The sequence below is a fragment of the Chaetodon auriga genome, unplaced genomic scaffold, assembly GCF_051107435.1.
Source record: "Chaetodon auriga isolate fChaAug3 unplaced genomic scaffold, fChaAug3.hap1 Scaffold_214, whole genome shotgun sequence".
Lineage (NCBI taxonomy): Eukaryota > Metazoa > Chordata > Actinopteri > Chaetodontiformes > Chaetodontidae > Chaetodon > Chaetodon auriga.
The window spans coordinates 16,560-30,919 of NW_027481984.1; the positions used below are offsets into that span (position 1 = coordinate 16,560).

General features: G+C 40.7%; 1 protein-coding gene across 1 annotated transcript; it reads left to right on the plus strand.

Moving 5' to 3' along the window:
• The first annotated feature begins 5,549 nt into the window (after positions 1–5,549).
• LOC143317741 (uncharacterized) lies at positions 5,550–7,685 on the plus strand. Its single transcript, XM_076725749.1, has 2 exons — positions 5,550–6,167; positions 7,220–7,685. The coding sequence occupies exons 1-2, from the start codon at positions 5,568–5,570 to the stop codon at positions 7,553–7,555; spliced, it is 936 nt and encodes a 311-aa protein (XP_076581864.1). The 5' UTR covers positions 5,550–5,567; the 3' UTR covers positions 7,556–7,685.
• The last annotated feature ends 6,675 nt before the right edge of the window (positions 7,686–14,360 follow it).

The window sequence follows — 14,360 nt, forward strand, 5'->3', positions numbered from 1 at the left end:
AAACAATAGTTTTAAGGAATTATAGCACATTTCATCTGCAGAGACTGATCACTAGTGAACTTTTAATCTGCTGTGAATCACACACACACACACACACACACACACACACACACACACACACACATTCAGTAGTTCTGTCAGAGCTGTTGCTCAGTCAGAGCAACAACAGCCTGTAAATCAATACAAACTAGATGCAGATATAGGTTCCCTAGGCAACGTGATACAGTGAGCGCTACTGTAAATGCCCAGCGTCGTTCTGTTGCAGCTTATGTATTCCCTGAGCTAAGCTTCTGACATACATGATGCTAATTTTAAATAAGATGACCAGTAAAAGGAACTTTTATAGCCGATGTTAAGCTGAAACTCTGAACAGAGTTTGGTCCGGATAGGTCTGCAGAATAAGAAAGGTGATCTAGCCAGGTTAAACGCGAGACATCTTGGTGACACACATATATCTGGCTTTTTGATCGACATACCTCACTCAGTAGCTTACCTTCACCCCTCAGCTCGACTTGTAAAGTGTCCTGATGTGTGCGCAGGCGTGCAGCTCCTATAGACACAAATGCGTTTACGACCACTCGTTAGCACAACAAAACACCGTGTAGTAACAGGATGATACAAAGTCGGGTGAGACGGCAGCTACCCGCTGTAGTAGATAAAATAACTGTCTAAATGTGGGACATATCAACAAAAACATAATAAGAAACTTACCTTGAAGACATCCCGTAGGCTACTGAAGTTAATCGAAGTCTCGATTTGCTTACCCAGCTGTCCAGGAATAATATTATTATCATTTAATATTTCGTGCGCACGTTACAGCTATTTCGTGGCCACAAATAAGTATTTCGTGCGCACGTTATGTTTATTTCGTGGGAACGAATTAGTACTTCGTGGGAACGAATTAGTATTTCGTGGGAACGAATTAGTACTTCGTGGGAACAAATTAGTACTTCGTGGGAACAAATTAGTGTTTCGTGGGAACGAATTAATATTTCGTGCGCACGTTATAGCTATATCGTGGCCACAATTTATTTATTTTTTTCCCGTGTCAGGTCCCGGGCTCCGTAGATTTCACTGTCAATCTCAAACTGTACGAGCGAGACAAGCACAAAATGAGACGTGTTGCATTTTTCACAGTAACTCAACACCAAGTCAAAATAAATCATGTTGTCCTTCAAAAACATGCACAATTGATGTTTCTAAAGTGGGATTGTCATTCTAAGACAGTTTGACACAGAAAAAGAAATGAATCTTAAATATTGACTTTCCTTTGATTTTCCTGGCAAAATGACGCTATATGAGCGAGACAAGCACAAAATGAGACAAGATGAACACTTGTTACATTTTTCACAGTAACTACATACGGTGGTCAAAATAAACAATGTTGTCTTTCACAAACATTCACAATTGACCAGAGCTGACCAGCAGTCCCGCCGTGGCTATCCAACAGTCCCCGAAGACTTTTGTAGCAGCGCCGCGCGGCCAGATGCGCACCGGCTGGTATGACGGAGGACGCCCGCGTGTGACCGCCGGCTCATCATCTAACCAGCGCCCGTACATCATCCGCAATAAAGGCTGGAATAACTACCGACCGTGGCGGTATCAGCAGCCCATCCGTAAGTCAAACAACAATCCAAACACACCAGCTCAGAACAGAGTCCAATGCCGGGATCCGGACTTTACACACAAGGTCCGCTCTTTTCTATTCACAATTGATGTGGACAGCCTTTATACTAAGATTGATACACAAGACGACATCCAAGCAATTAAAAACTTGATTTATTTATTTATTTATTTATATTTGAGGAGGAGGAATTTGTAATGTTTTTGTACATCTTCACAAGCATAATCGCTGTATAAAATGTAAATCCATAAGTCATCACAATTTGGTTAATTTCTTGGACACAACCACATTCAACGGACCCATATTCACTCTACACAACCAATTGGACACAAAAGTTTATTTCAAATGACAATTATCACGGTTCCACAGAATATACACACAGACAGAGGATTTTAAACAAGCCACCAAAGTGCTGTTCTCGGCTTTATCCAGCAGAGGGCACTCCAGGGCCATATTTGGAATCATTTCGAACGACAAGGATTGCTAGACGACTTGCGCGAATAAGAGGGGTTTAAAAGCGCCAGACAGGGGAATATTTCTTTCAAAAATGTGTGTATATGGTGATTTGTAAATAATGTGGCAAAAGATATGTGGGAGAAACAAGCCTGACAATACATGTACAGATTGCATGTCATAAATACAATATTGTAGAACAAAAGAATACTGACCGGCATGTTTTCCAGCATTTGTCTCCCCTGACTGGGATCCAGTACATGCCCTGACCCTGGAGTGTAAACCAAAATGGTCCACGGCCCTGGGGAGGGGAATTGTCATTCGAAGACAGTTTGACACATAACAACAGCTGAGTTTTAAATAGTGACATTCATCTGATTTCACTGTCAATCTCAAACTGTACGAGCGAGACAAGCACAAAATGAGACGTGTTGCATTTTTCACAGTAACCAAGTCAAAATAAATCACGTTGTCCTTCAAAAACATGCACAATTGATGTTTCTAAAGTGGGATTGTCATTCTAAGACAGTTTGACACAGAAAAAGAAATGAATCTTAAATATTGACTTTCCTTTGATTTTCCTGGCAAAATGACGCTATATGAGCGAGACAAGCACAAAATGAGACAAGATGAACACTTGTTACATTTTTCACAGTAACTACATACGGTGGTCAAAATAAACAATGTTGTCTTTCACAAACATTCACAATTGACCAGAGCTGACCAGCAGTCCCGCCGTGGTTATCCAACAGTCCCCGAAGACTTTTGTAGCAGCGCCGCGCGGCCAGATGCGCACCGGCTGGTATGACGGAGGACGCCCGCGTGTGACCGCCGGCTCATCATCTAATCAGCGCCCGTACATCATCCGCAATAAAGGCTGGAATAACTACCGACCGTGGCGGTATCAGCAGCCCATCCGTAAGTCAAACAACAATCCAAACACACCAGCGCAGAACAGAGTCCAATGCCAGGATCCGGACTTTACACACAAGGTCCGCTCTTTTCTATTCACAATTGATGTGGACAGCCTTTATACTAAGATTGATACACAAGACGACATCCAAGCAATTAAAAACTTGATTTATTTATTTATTTATTTATATTTGAGGAGGAGGAATTTGTAATGTTTTTGTACATCTTAACAAGCATAATCGCTGTATAAAATGTAAATCCATAAGTCATCACAATTTGGTTAATTTCTTGGACACAACCACATTCAACGGACCCATATTCACTCTACACAACCAATTGGACACAAAAGTTTATTTCAAATGACAATTATCACGGTTCCACAGAATATACACACAGACAGAGGATTTTAAACAAGCCACCAAAGTGCTGTTCTCGGCTTTATCCAGCAGAGGGCACTCCAGGGCCATATTTGGAATTATTTCGAACGACAAGGATTGCTAGACGACTTGCGCGAATAAGAGGGGTTTAAAAGCGCCAGACAGGGGAATATTTCTTTCAAAAATGTGTGTATATGGTGATTTGTAAATAATGTGGCAAAAGATATGTGGGAGAAACAAGCCTGACAATACATGTACAGATTGCATGTCATAAATACAATATTGTAGAACAAAAGAATACTGACCGGCATGTTTTCCAGCATTTGTCTCCCCTGACTGGGATCCAGTACATGCCCTGACCCTGGAGTGTAAACCAAAATGGTCCACGGCCCTGGGGAGGGGAATTGTCATTCGAAGACAGTTTGACACAGAAAAAGAAATGAATCTTAAATATTGACTTTCCTTTGATTTTCCTGGCAAAATGACGCTATATGAGCGAGACAAGCACAAAATGAGACAAGATGAACACTTGTTACATTTTTCACAGTAACTACATACGGTGGTCAAAATAAACAATGTTGTCTTTCACAAACATTCACAATTGACCAGAGCTGACCAGCAGTCCCGCCGTGGTTATCCAACAGTCCCCGAAGACTTTTGTAGCAGCGCCGCGCGGCCAGATGCGCACCAGCTGGTATGACGGAGGACGCCCGCGTGTGACCGCCGGCTCATCATCTAACCAGCGCCCGTACATCATCCGCAATAAAGGCTGGAATAACTACCGACCGTGGCGGTATCAGCAGCCCATCCGTAAGTCAAACAACAATCCAAACACACCAGCGCAGAACAGAGTCCAATGCCAGGATCCGGACTTTACACACAAGGTCCGCTCTTTTCTATTCACAATTGATGTGGACAGCCTTTATACTAAGATTGATACACAAGACGACATCCAAGCAATTAAAAACTTGATTTATTTATTTATTTATTTATATTTGAGGAGGAGGAATTTGTAATGTTTTTGTACATCTTCACAAGCATAATCGCTGTATAAAATGTAAATCCATAAGTCATCACAATTTGGTTAATTTCTTGGACACAACCACATTCAACGGACCCATATTCACTCTACACAACCAATTGGACACAAAAGTTTATTTCAAATGACAATTATCACGGTTCCACAGAATATACACACAGACAGAGGATTTTAAACAAGCCACCAAAGTGCTGTTCTCGGCTTTATCCAGCAGAGGGCACTCCAGGGCCATATTTGGAATTATTTCGAACGACAAGGATTGCTAGACGACTTGCGCGAATAAGAGGGGTTTAAAAGCGCCAGACAGGAGAATATTTCTTTCAAAAATGTGTGTATATGGTGATTTGTAAATAATGTGGCAAAAGATATGTGGGAGAAACAAGCCTGACAATACATGTACAGATTGCATGTCATAAATACAATATTGTAGAACAAAAGAATACTGACCGGCATGTTTTCCAGCATTTGTCTCCCCTGACTGGGATCCAGTACATGCCCTGACCCTGGAGTGTAAACCAAAATGGTCCACGGCCCTGGGGAGGGGAATTGTCATTCGAAGACAGTTTGACACATAACAACAGCTGAGTTTTAAATAGTGACATTCATCTGATTTCTACGGAGCCCGGGACCTGACACGGGAAAAAAATAAATAAATTGTGGCCACGATATAGCTATAACGTGCGCACGAAATATTAATTCGTTCCCACGAAACACTAATTTGTTCCCACGAAGTACTAATTTGTTCCCACGAAGTACTAATTCATTCCCACGAAATACTAATTCGTTCCCACGAAATACTAATTCGTTCCCACGAAATACTTATTTGTGGCCACGAAATAGGTATAACGTGCGCACGAAATATTAATGATAATAATATTATTCCTGGACAGCTGGGTAAGCAAATCGAGCGCACCTTCTCTGACAGAGGCGCTAAACAACGATGGACAGGGATACAGCGATTGCGTTTTACTTTAGGCTGGGGATGAGCTACAAAGACATTCTGAAAAGCCTGGCATTGCAAGGAATTATAATTAGCGAGAGGCATTTATATCGTCTACTGAGAGCCAGGTCGCTTCACCGGCGGAGGTACAACTTGGATGCCGGGATAGGTTTCATTGTTGACCAACTGCAAGGCTCTGGAAAGTATCACGGTTATCGGTGGATGTACACAAAGTGTGTACAACACGGTATTCGTGTCAGAAAAGAGGATGTCAGGATCCTCCTCTCTCTACTGGACCCCACCGGTTCCCAAGTTCGCCGGACCAGACGGCTCAGAAGGAGGCAATATTTTGCTCATGGACCTAACTTTGTGTGGCACATAGACTCATACGACAAACTTAAGCCATATGGGATATGCATTAATGGCTGCATCGATGGATTCTCGCGCAGTATCATCTGGCTGCGGGCCGCCCTCACCAACAGCGACCCGAAAGTCATCGGGGGGTACTTTGTGGAGGCACTGGAGCGCTGTGGGGGCTGCCCCAGGCTCGTACGGACAGACATGGGCACTGAGAATGTGGTGATTAGAGACATTCAGCAGTATCTACGGAGAGATGACGTGGATGATAGAGCAGCTGAGAGAAGCTACGTCACAGGGGCAAGTACTGCGAACCAGAGAATAGAGAGCTGGTGGGGAGTGATGAGAAAAGAAGGACTCGAACTCTGGATCTCGGCTCTAGGAGAACTGAAGGATGAGGGATTCTTCTCTGGGGATTTTGTTGACAAAGCTCTGTCACAGTTCTGTTTCATGCCAATCATTCAGGTATGTAACACTGCATTGATAATGTAATAAATTATCACATACAGTGCAGGCCAAAAGTTTGGACACACCTTCTCATTCAATGCGTTTCCTTTATTTTCATGACTATTTACATTGTAGATTCTCACTGAAGGCATAAAACTATGAATGAACACATATGGAATTATGTACTTAACAAAAAAGTGTGAAATAACTTTTAAATATGTCTTATATTTTATATAAGTAGCCACCCTTTGCTTTTTTGACAAAATAATATTAATCCCCATAGTTATTCCCCATATGACATAAAAAGTCATAATTATGAGATAAAAAGACAAAGTTATGAGATAAAAAGTCAAATATGAGATAAAAAGTCGACATCATGAGATAAAAAGTCATAATTATGACATAAAAAGTCATAATTCTGAAATTAAAAGTCAAAGGCAAAAGGGCCAACAAGTGCTGAGCATCTCTGGGAACTCCTTCAAGACTGTTGGAAAACCATTTCAGGTCAAGAGAATGTCAAGAGTGTGCAAAGCAGTAATCAGAGCAAAGGGTGGCTACTTTGAATAAACTAGAATATAAGACGTTTGAATTATTTCACACTTTTTTGTTAAGTACATAATTCCATATGTGTCCATATGTTCATTCATAGTTTTAATGCCTTCAGTGAGAATCTACAATGTCAATAGTCATGAAAATAAAGGAAACGCATTGAATGAGAAGGTGTGTCCAAACTTTTTGCCTGTACTGTATATAATAACGCCATAATGTAAATAGACTATATTATGATCCCAACTGTTCCATCTCACATTAACTTCATGTAGGCCACTGTGTAATCCACTGTGAGTTTATGTTTATTATTTGATATGTGTGATGTAGCTATTATTTAGACTGTTGTGGAAATGAGACACAACACAATGCAATTTAAACTACTTTTATTTGCTTAACACAAACTTTTTTTACCCACTGCAAAGGCAGAGAATAAACAGGACTATATTTCACCTATATATGATCACTGTTTAATAATGCACTGTGTTCCAGCTATTTCTTAATCATTCTTGTTTCTTCAACAGGAGGTATTAAATGACATCCAGGGTGTTTGGAATGCTCACCGTATAAGGCCCTCCAAGAACACCAACGTGCCCAGTGGGATACCTGATGTCATGTACATGGCCCCTCACCTTTGGGGTACAGAGGACTGTCTTGTTCCACTGACTGAAGATCTGACCACATGTAAACACAGCTGCACATTTTTAAGTTCAGTCCCATGTGACGAGGATGTGTTTGATTTGTGCACAATAATAATGGAGGAATCTAGCTTGGAGTTCCCATCTACCATGTCCCAGGCATTTGATTTATATTTTCAGTTGAGGGATCTGGTTCGTCCACAGTTATTTGAGCCAATTTAAGTAGACAAAAGCATAGAAATCAAGAACTTAAGTACATGTTTTTACACCATAATGTACATATTTCTTTTCATATTTGTGTGACTATCTTGTGTCTCATTTTGATGGTTGAATCATCAATGCTCTTTATGTTCCCTGAGCACCTGTTTAATTGCGGTGGAAGAGATTAAAACAATCCAAAGTTTGATCAAGTATTGTGTAAAGATGTATAGAATGTAACAGTGAGGACATAAAATTGTGTACAAACTTGAATGGTTTATTGTTCTTTTTAAAATGTATGTTTTACATAATAACAGGATATGAACAAACTGCTGATAGTTACAAATTAATCTATGTAAACTTATTTAACGTTTTAACAACTTATGTAAACAATTCATTAATTTGTAAACACCTTCAAAACATTAGAGCTGTAACCTTTGAAACTCATCAATGAGAGCCCCTCATCTGTGCAACTGACAGGCAGAACTGGAGCTGAATTACATCCAATCACCTCATCTCATCACAGCTCTGTTTCCACTGATTCTTTTCAAAGCAGTTTGGGGAATTTAAATTTAGATAAACAAGGCAGATTATGGAATGAAAAATTAAAAAAAATGCTGGGAGTTTAACAGTCAAGACTCACATTCTGGGGTTGCTACAAACATACCGGTATATAACTTATACAACGCCACTTCAAAAAACCTGAACTATTCCTTTAAGCTTATCATTTTATTGTGAAAGAACACAGCAACCACTTTAAAAGCAGATGAAATAAAATGGCCAACAAAAAAAGGCACAATAGGCTACATAGTTAAAATAACAGAATCATCCAGTCTAGCAAGAAGCTGTCACATCCTTTGTGTTATTGTTTGCATTATTACCTACACCACATCCATTATCCACATTGAGCTTGTGAGAATGTTGTTAAATTCGCTGCGAAAATCTGGATAGCTGTAGTAACCAATGGGCAGTGTTAGTACACAGCCACATGTGTGAGACTGCGGTCTGCGGAGGAAATCTGTGGTTTCTATGAACTCAATTAGTATGGCCTTATCCAATACATCAGATCCTGTGCAGAATCGCAGGAAAAGCTGAAGGTTCTTGCAGTCAATTTCCCCAATGTACCTTTTCAGGTAACGAGAAACTGTGGACTGGGCTGCTGTCATCTCCTCTGGAAAGTTTAGAAGCGCCTTCACTGTTTTTGCAGTTGGTTTTTTTTGTGCAATGAAATGATGCAGTCCTTCTGGTGGTAGTAAACTAGTTACAGAACCCATAATAGGACGCCAGCACTTAATTACATACATTGGGGCCTGAATGATTACTTTGTGTCCGATCTGTGCCAAAACAGGGAGCAGTGTGTCCTCAGTAGGGACTTGCTTGCATTCATGGGCATCGAGTACATCCAGCAATTCATCTATCTCCACAGAATTAAAGTCCTCCAAAGCCTTCAGAAGGACAGATCTTTCCTCTTGTGATACGTACAGCAAAAGGGAATCCTTGAAACAACTGGTTGTTGAGCCATATAGCACCTCCTCCAGAAATGGTATTGCAAGTTTCACTGGGAAGTAACCAGCTTGCTTCCACCCTACTAGGAACACTCTAGCTACAGCCTGCCATTCTTCCTGCTGAAAGTCATGCCTGATGAAGGGGACTTTCACTTCAACTCCCAGTGTGCAGCTATCATAGAAATCCATCCAAAATTCTGTCAGGCAGTCTCGCAAAACGCCACTTCCTTCCCCCCGTTCAAGCTCTCCATTTGGTAGACGCATTTTGATGTAGACCTCAGATGCAATCATTTTTGGGTCCTTGAAGGCATTTATTAAGTCAATGAGACAGTGACCTCTTCTTACAATCAGTGTTACAGGACAAGATTGTGGTTCAGGAAGTGCTTGGGCTGGAACATCTTCCTCCCCTGCAAGCCCTGGAGCAGACAGTAACTGATCCACTGTTTGATAAGGTGCATCATCCTCCTTTTCTGGAAAGACTGTTTCAAGGTTTGGTTTATCCTCAGTTACATGCAGCATGTCCTCACTTATAATAATAACTGCATCAGAATCTTCGCCTTCGCCCAGAGTTAGCAGACCATCCCATGGTAATGTCTCATTCAATTCCAAACATCCACTTGTGGAAGCTCCATCATTAATTACATGGTGTTGTGGTGATTCTGAATTTCTGTTTTCCAAAAACAGATCCTCAACAGCCTGATTCTGTTCATTGTCAGTGAGATCTACTAATGAGTGCTGGCTTGTTACGCGATCGCCCTCCACTGGGGCTTCTGGGGGCTGCTGTCCCGTTTTCTTTTTGGTGCACAGATATAGTCTCAGTATTTTCACCTTGCTATCGTTATACAGCTCATCTACTGTATTAGACACATCAACATGTATCTGTGAGCTCTCAATATGTGTTGAATAGTGTGAAAGACTTTTGTTTCTTTTTGAACAGCCTTTGGGGAAAAAAAGATTTTCAGCCATTACTTTGATATCTGCCACTGTTGCATTTTTGTCAATAGAGAGATGCCTGGTTCCTCCACCATTTACAGACTTCACCTGTTTGTACCTTTCCTCTTCCTCATCAAAATCCATCCAGCCAACCTCAATTCGTCTCACGTTACGTTTGGCATTTGAATTTCCTGCCCACTGAGATGACCTCTTTTTTGGAGGCATCCCCTCAGCTCCAGACAGTCTTTGTCGTAACCTTGAAAGTAAGGATTCCTTCCTGGACAGTGATTTTTGTGACAGTGCTGCTTCTCTGCAGAAGGCCACAGTGGAGACTCTATCTCCAACTTTGGGGATGTACTTTGCCAGGTCACTGTCTGTCATTAACGGAATGACAGTTTCATCAATCTGAAAAAATAAAAGATACTCCAATCAATAAATAAACGCATTAATACATCCAAATGCATAATACAGAATGCCAATGGATATTTAAAGGAAGTTAAGAGCTATAAAGGGTGTAGGTATTCACATCATTTGTTTTTCATTTGATGTAATTTTGATAAGATTTTCTTTTGATAATGATGCAAATATTTTCCAACTTGAGATGACTGAAAAATATTTTAAATTGCTGTGTGAACATGCTTATTTTTAACATGATGTATTTGATAACATTAAAACATATAACATTTTTAGAGTGTGCATACATGTAGATAAAAAAATAGTTGAAAAATTGAATGCAGGGCTAATTTGAATTTGTGCATTGAGCCTATCTGTTCTGGTGTGACCGTATTCTAAACAAACTTTCAGTCAATATTAATCTTAGAAATAGAAATACACACGCACGCACGCACGCACACACACACACACACACACAGATAGCAGCTGGAGTGGCTTACATTTTCATCTTCAAGTTTCTGTATCACATCTTGCAGTTTGCGCTCCATCAAAAATTCTCGCAGCCGAGTATCCATAGTTGACCTCTAAACAAAGGAAAACAAAATTAATAGGTTAATAGCCTTAACAAGTAATCGAGTTTATAGATTCTCAATCTATGATTCCAAATCACCTATTGCCCCATGTTCCTGCTATTATCATTATTATGTTGCAAAAAGCAACGCTGTTACTGCAAACAGTGTAAACGTAACTTACCACTTAACACACTCTCGATGCCTCTCGTTTATTTCCAAGGAGAGCTGTACATTGTAGAGCTCTGAAAGTTTAAAGTTCATGCAGCAGATTAAAACATTATACTGAAGAACTGCATCTAACTCTGACACTGTCCCATGAACTCAATTTAATCTTTGTTAAATCAAAGTGAAATGATTTTTATTGATCAGTAATTAGGCTATCTGTGATAGACTGATCAATTGTCTAAACATTGTTCCATTAACTGCAATATAGGCCTACACCAGCAGTGTTGAAAAGGACTTCAGCAAACCAGGGCATGCAGGACCAACCACAAAAACATCATCATGAGTGGAAACAATAGTTTTAAGGAATTATAGCACATTTCATCTGCAGAGACTGATCACTAGTGAACTTTTAATCTGCTGTGAATCACACACACACACACACACACACACACACACACACACACACACATTCAGTAGTTCTGTCAGAGCTGTTGCTCAGTCAGAGCAACAACAGCCTGTAAATCAATACAAACTAGATGCAGATATAGGTTCCCTAGGCAACGTGATACAGTGAGCGCTACTGTAAATGCCCAGCGTCGTTCTGTTGCAGCTTATGTATTCCCTGAGCTAAGCTTCTGACATACATGATGCTAATTTTAAATAAGATGACCAGTAAAAGGAACTTTTATAGCCGATGTTAAGCTGAAACTCTGAACAGAGTTTGGTCCGGATAGGTCTGCAGAATAAGAAAGGTGATCTAGCCAGGTTAAACGCGAGACATCTTGGTGACACACATATATCTGGCTTTTTGATCGACATACCTCACTCAGTAGCTTACCTTCACCCCTCAGCTCGACTTGTAAAGTGTCCTGATGTGTGCGCAGGCGTGCAGCTCCTATAGACACAAATGCGTTTACGACCACTCGTTAGCACAACAAAACACCGTGTAGTAACAGGATGATACAAAGTCGGGTGAGACGGCAGCTACCCGCTGTAGTAGATAAAATAACTGTCTAAATGTGGGACATATCAACAAAAACATAATAAGAAACTTACCTTGAAGACATCCCGTAGGCTACTGAAGTTAATCGAAGTCTCGATTTGCTTACCCAGCTGTCCAGGAATAATATTATTATCATTTAATATTTCGTGCGCACGTTACAGCTATTTCGTGGCCACAAATAAGTATTTCGTGCGCACGTTATGTTTATTTCGTGGGAACGAATTAGTACTTCGTGGGAACGAATTAGTATTTCGTGGGAACGAATTAGTACTTCGTGGGAACAAATTAGTACTTCGTGGGAACAAATTAGTGTTTCGTGGGAACGAATTAATATTTCGTGCGCACGTTATAGCTATATCGTGGCCACAATTTATTTATTTTTTTCCCGTGTCAGGTCCCGGGCTCCGTAGATTTCACTGTCAATCTCAAACTGTACGAGCGAGACAAGCACAAAATGAGACGTGTTGCATTTTTCACAGTAACTCAACACCAAGTCAAAATAAATCATGTTGTCCTTCAAAAACATGCACAATTGATGTTTCTAAAGTGGGATTGTCATTCTAAGACAGTTTGACACAGAAAAAGAAATGAATCTTAAATATTGACTTTCCTTTGATTTTCCTGGCAAAATGACGCTATATGAGCGAGACAAGCACAAAATGAGACAAGATGAACACTTGTTACATTTTTCACAGTAACTACATACGGTGGTCAAAATAAACAATGTTGTCTTTCACAAACATTCACAATTGACCAGAGCTGACCAGCAGTCCCGCCGTGGCTATCCAACAGTCCCCGAAGACTTTTGTAGCAGCGCCGCGCGGCCAGATGCGCACCGGCTGGTATGACGGAGGACGCCCGCGTGTGACCGCCGGCTCATCATCTAACCAGCGCCCGTACATCATCCGCAATAAAGGCTGGAATAACTACCGACCGTGGCGGTATCAGCAGCCCATCCGTAAGTCAAACAACAATCCAAACACACCAGCTCAGAACAGAGTCCAATGCCGGGATCCGGACTTTACACACAAGGTCCGCTCTTTTCTATTCACAATTGATGTGGACAGCCTTTATACTAAGATTGATACACAAGACGACATCCAAGCAATTAAAAACTTGATTTATTTATTTATTTATTTATATTTGAGGAGGAGGAATTTGTAATGTTTTTGTACATCTTCACAAGCATAATCGCTGTATAAAATGTAAATCCATAAGTCATCACAATTTGGTTAATTTCTTGGACACAACCACATTCAACGGACCCATATTCACTCTACACAACCAATTGGACACAAAAGTTTATTTCAAATGACAATTATCACGGTTCCACAGAATATACACACAGACAGAGGATTTTAAACAAGCCACCAAAGTGCTGTTCTCGGCTTTATCCAGCAGAGGGCACTCCAGGGCCATATTTGGAATTATTTCGAACGACAAGGATTGCTAGACGACTTGCGCGAATAAGAGGGGTTTAAAAGCGCCAGACAGGAGAATATTTCTTTCAAAAATGTGTGTATATGGTGATTTGTAAATAATGTGGCAAAAGATATGTGGGAGAAACAAGCCTGACAATACATGTACAGATTGCATGTCATGAATACAATATTGTAGAACAAAAGAATACTGACCGGCATGTTTTCCAGCATTTGTCTCCCCTGACTGGGATCCAGTACATGCCCTGACCCTGGAGTGTAAACCAAAATGGTCCACGGCCCTGGGGAGGGGAATTGTCATTCGAAGACAGTTTGACACATAACAACAGCTGAGTTTTAAATAGTGACATTCATCTGATTTCACTGTCAATCTCAAACTGTACGAGCGAGACAAGCACAAAATGAGACGTGTTGCATTTTTCACAGTAACTCAACACCAAGTCAAAATAAATCATGTTGTCCTTCAAAAACATGCACAATTGATGTTTCTAAAGTGGGATTGTCATTCTAAGACAGTTTGACACAGAAAAAGAAATGAATCTTAAATATTGACTTTCCTTTGATTTTCCTGGCAAAATGACGCTATATGAGCGAGACAAGCACAAAATGAGACAAGATGAACACTTGTTACATTTTTCACAGTAACTACATACGGTGGTCAAAATAAACAATGTTGTCTTTCACAAACATTCACAATTGACCAGAGCTGACCAGCAGTCCCGCCGTGGCTATCCAACAGTCCCCGAAGACTTTTGTAGCAGCGCCGCGCGGCCAGATGCGCACCGGCTGGTATGACGGAGGACGCCCGCGTGTGACCGC

What these genes read in the sequence shown, in the direction of transcription:
- LOC143317741 (XM_076725749.1), top strand. Translation starts at nt 5,568, where the DNA reads ATGTACACAAAGTGTGTACAACACGGTATTCGTGTCAGAAAAGAGGAT. An exon ending in GTTTCATGCCAATCATTCAG is followed by an intron (nt 6,168 to 7,219) that starts GTATGTAACACT and finishes TTTCTTCAACAG; the next exon opens with GAGGTATTAAATGACATCCA.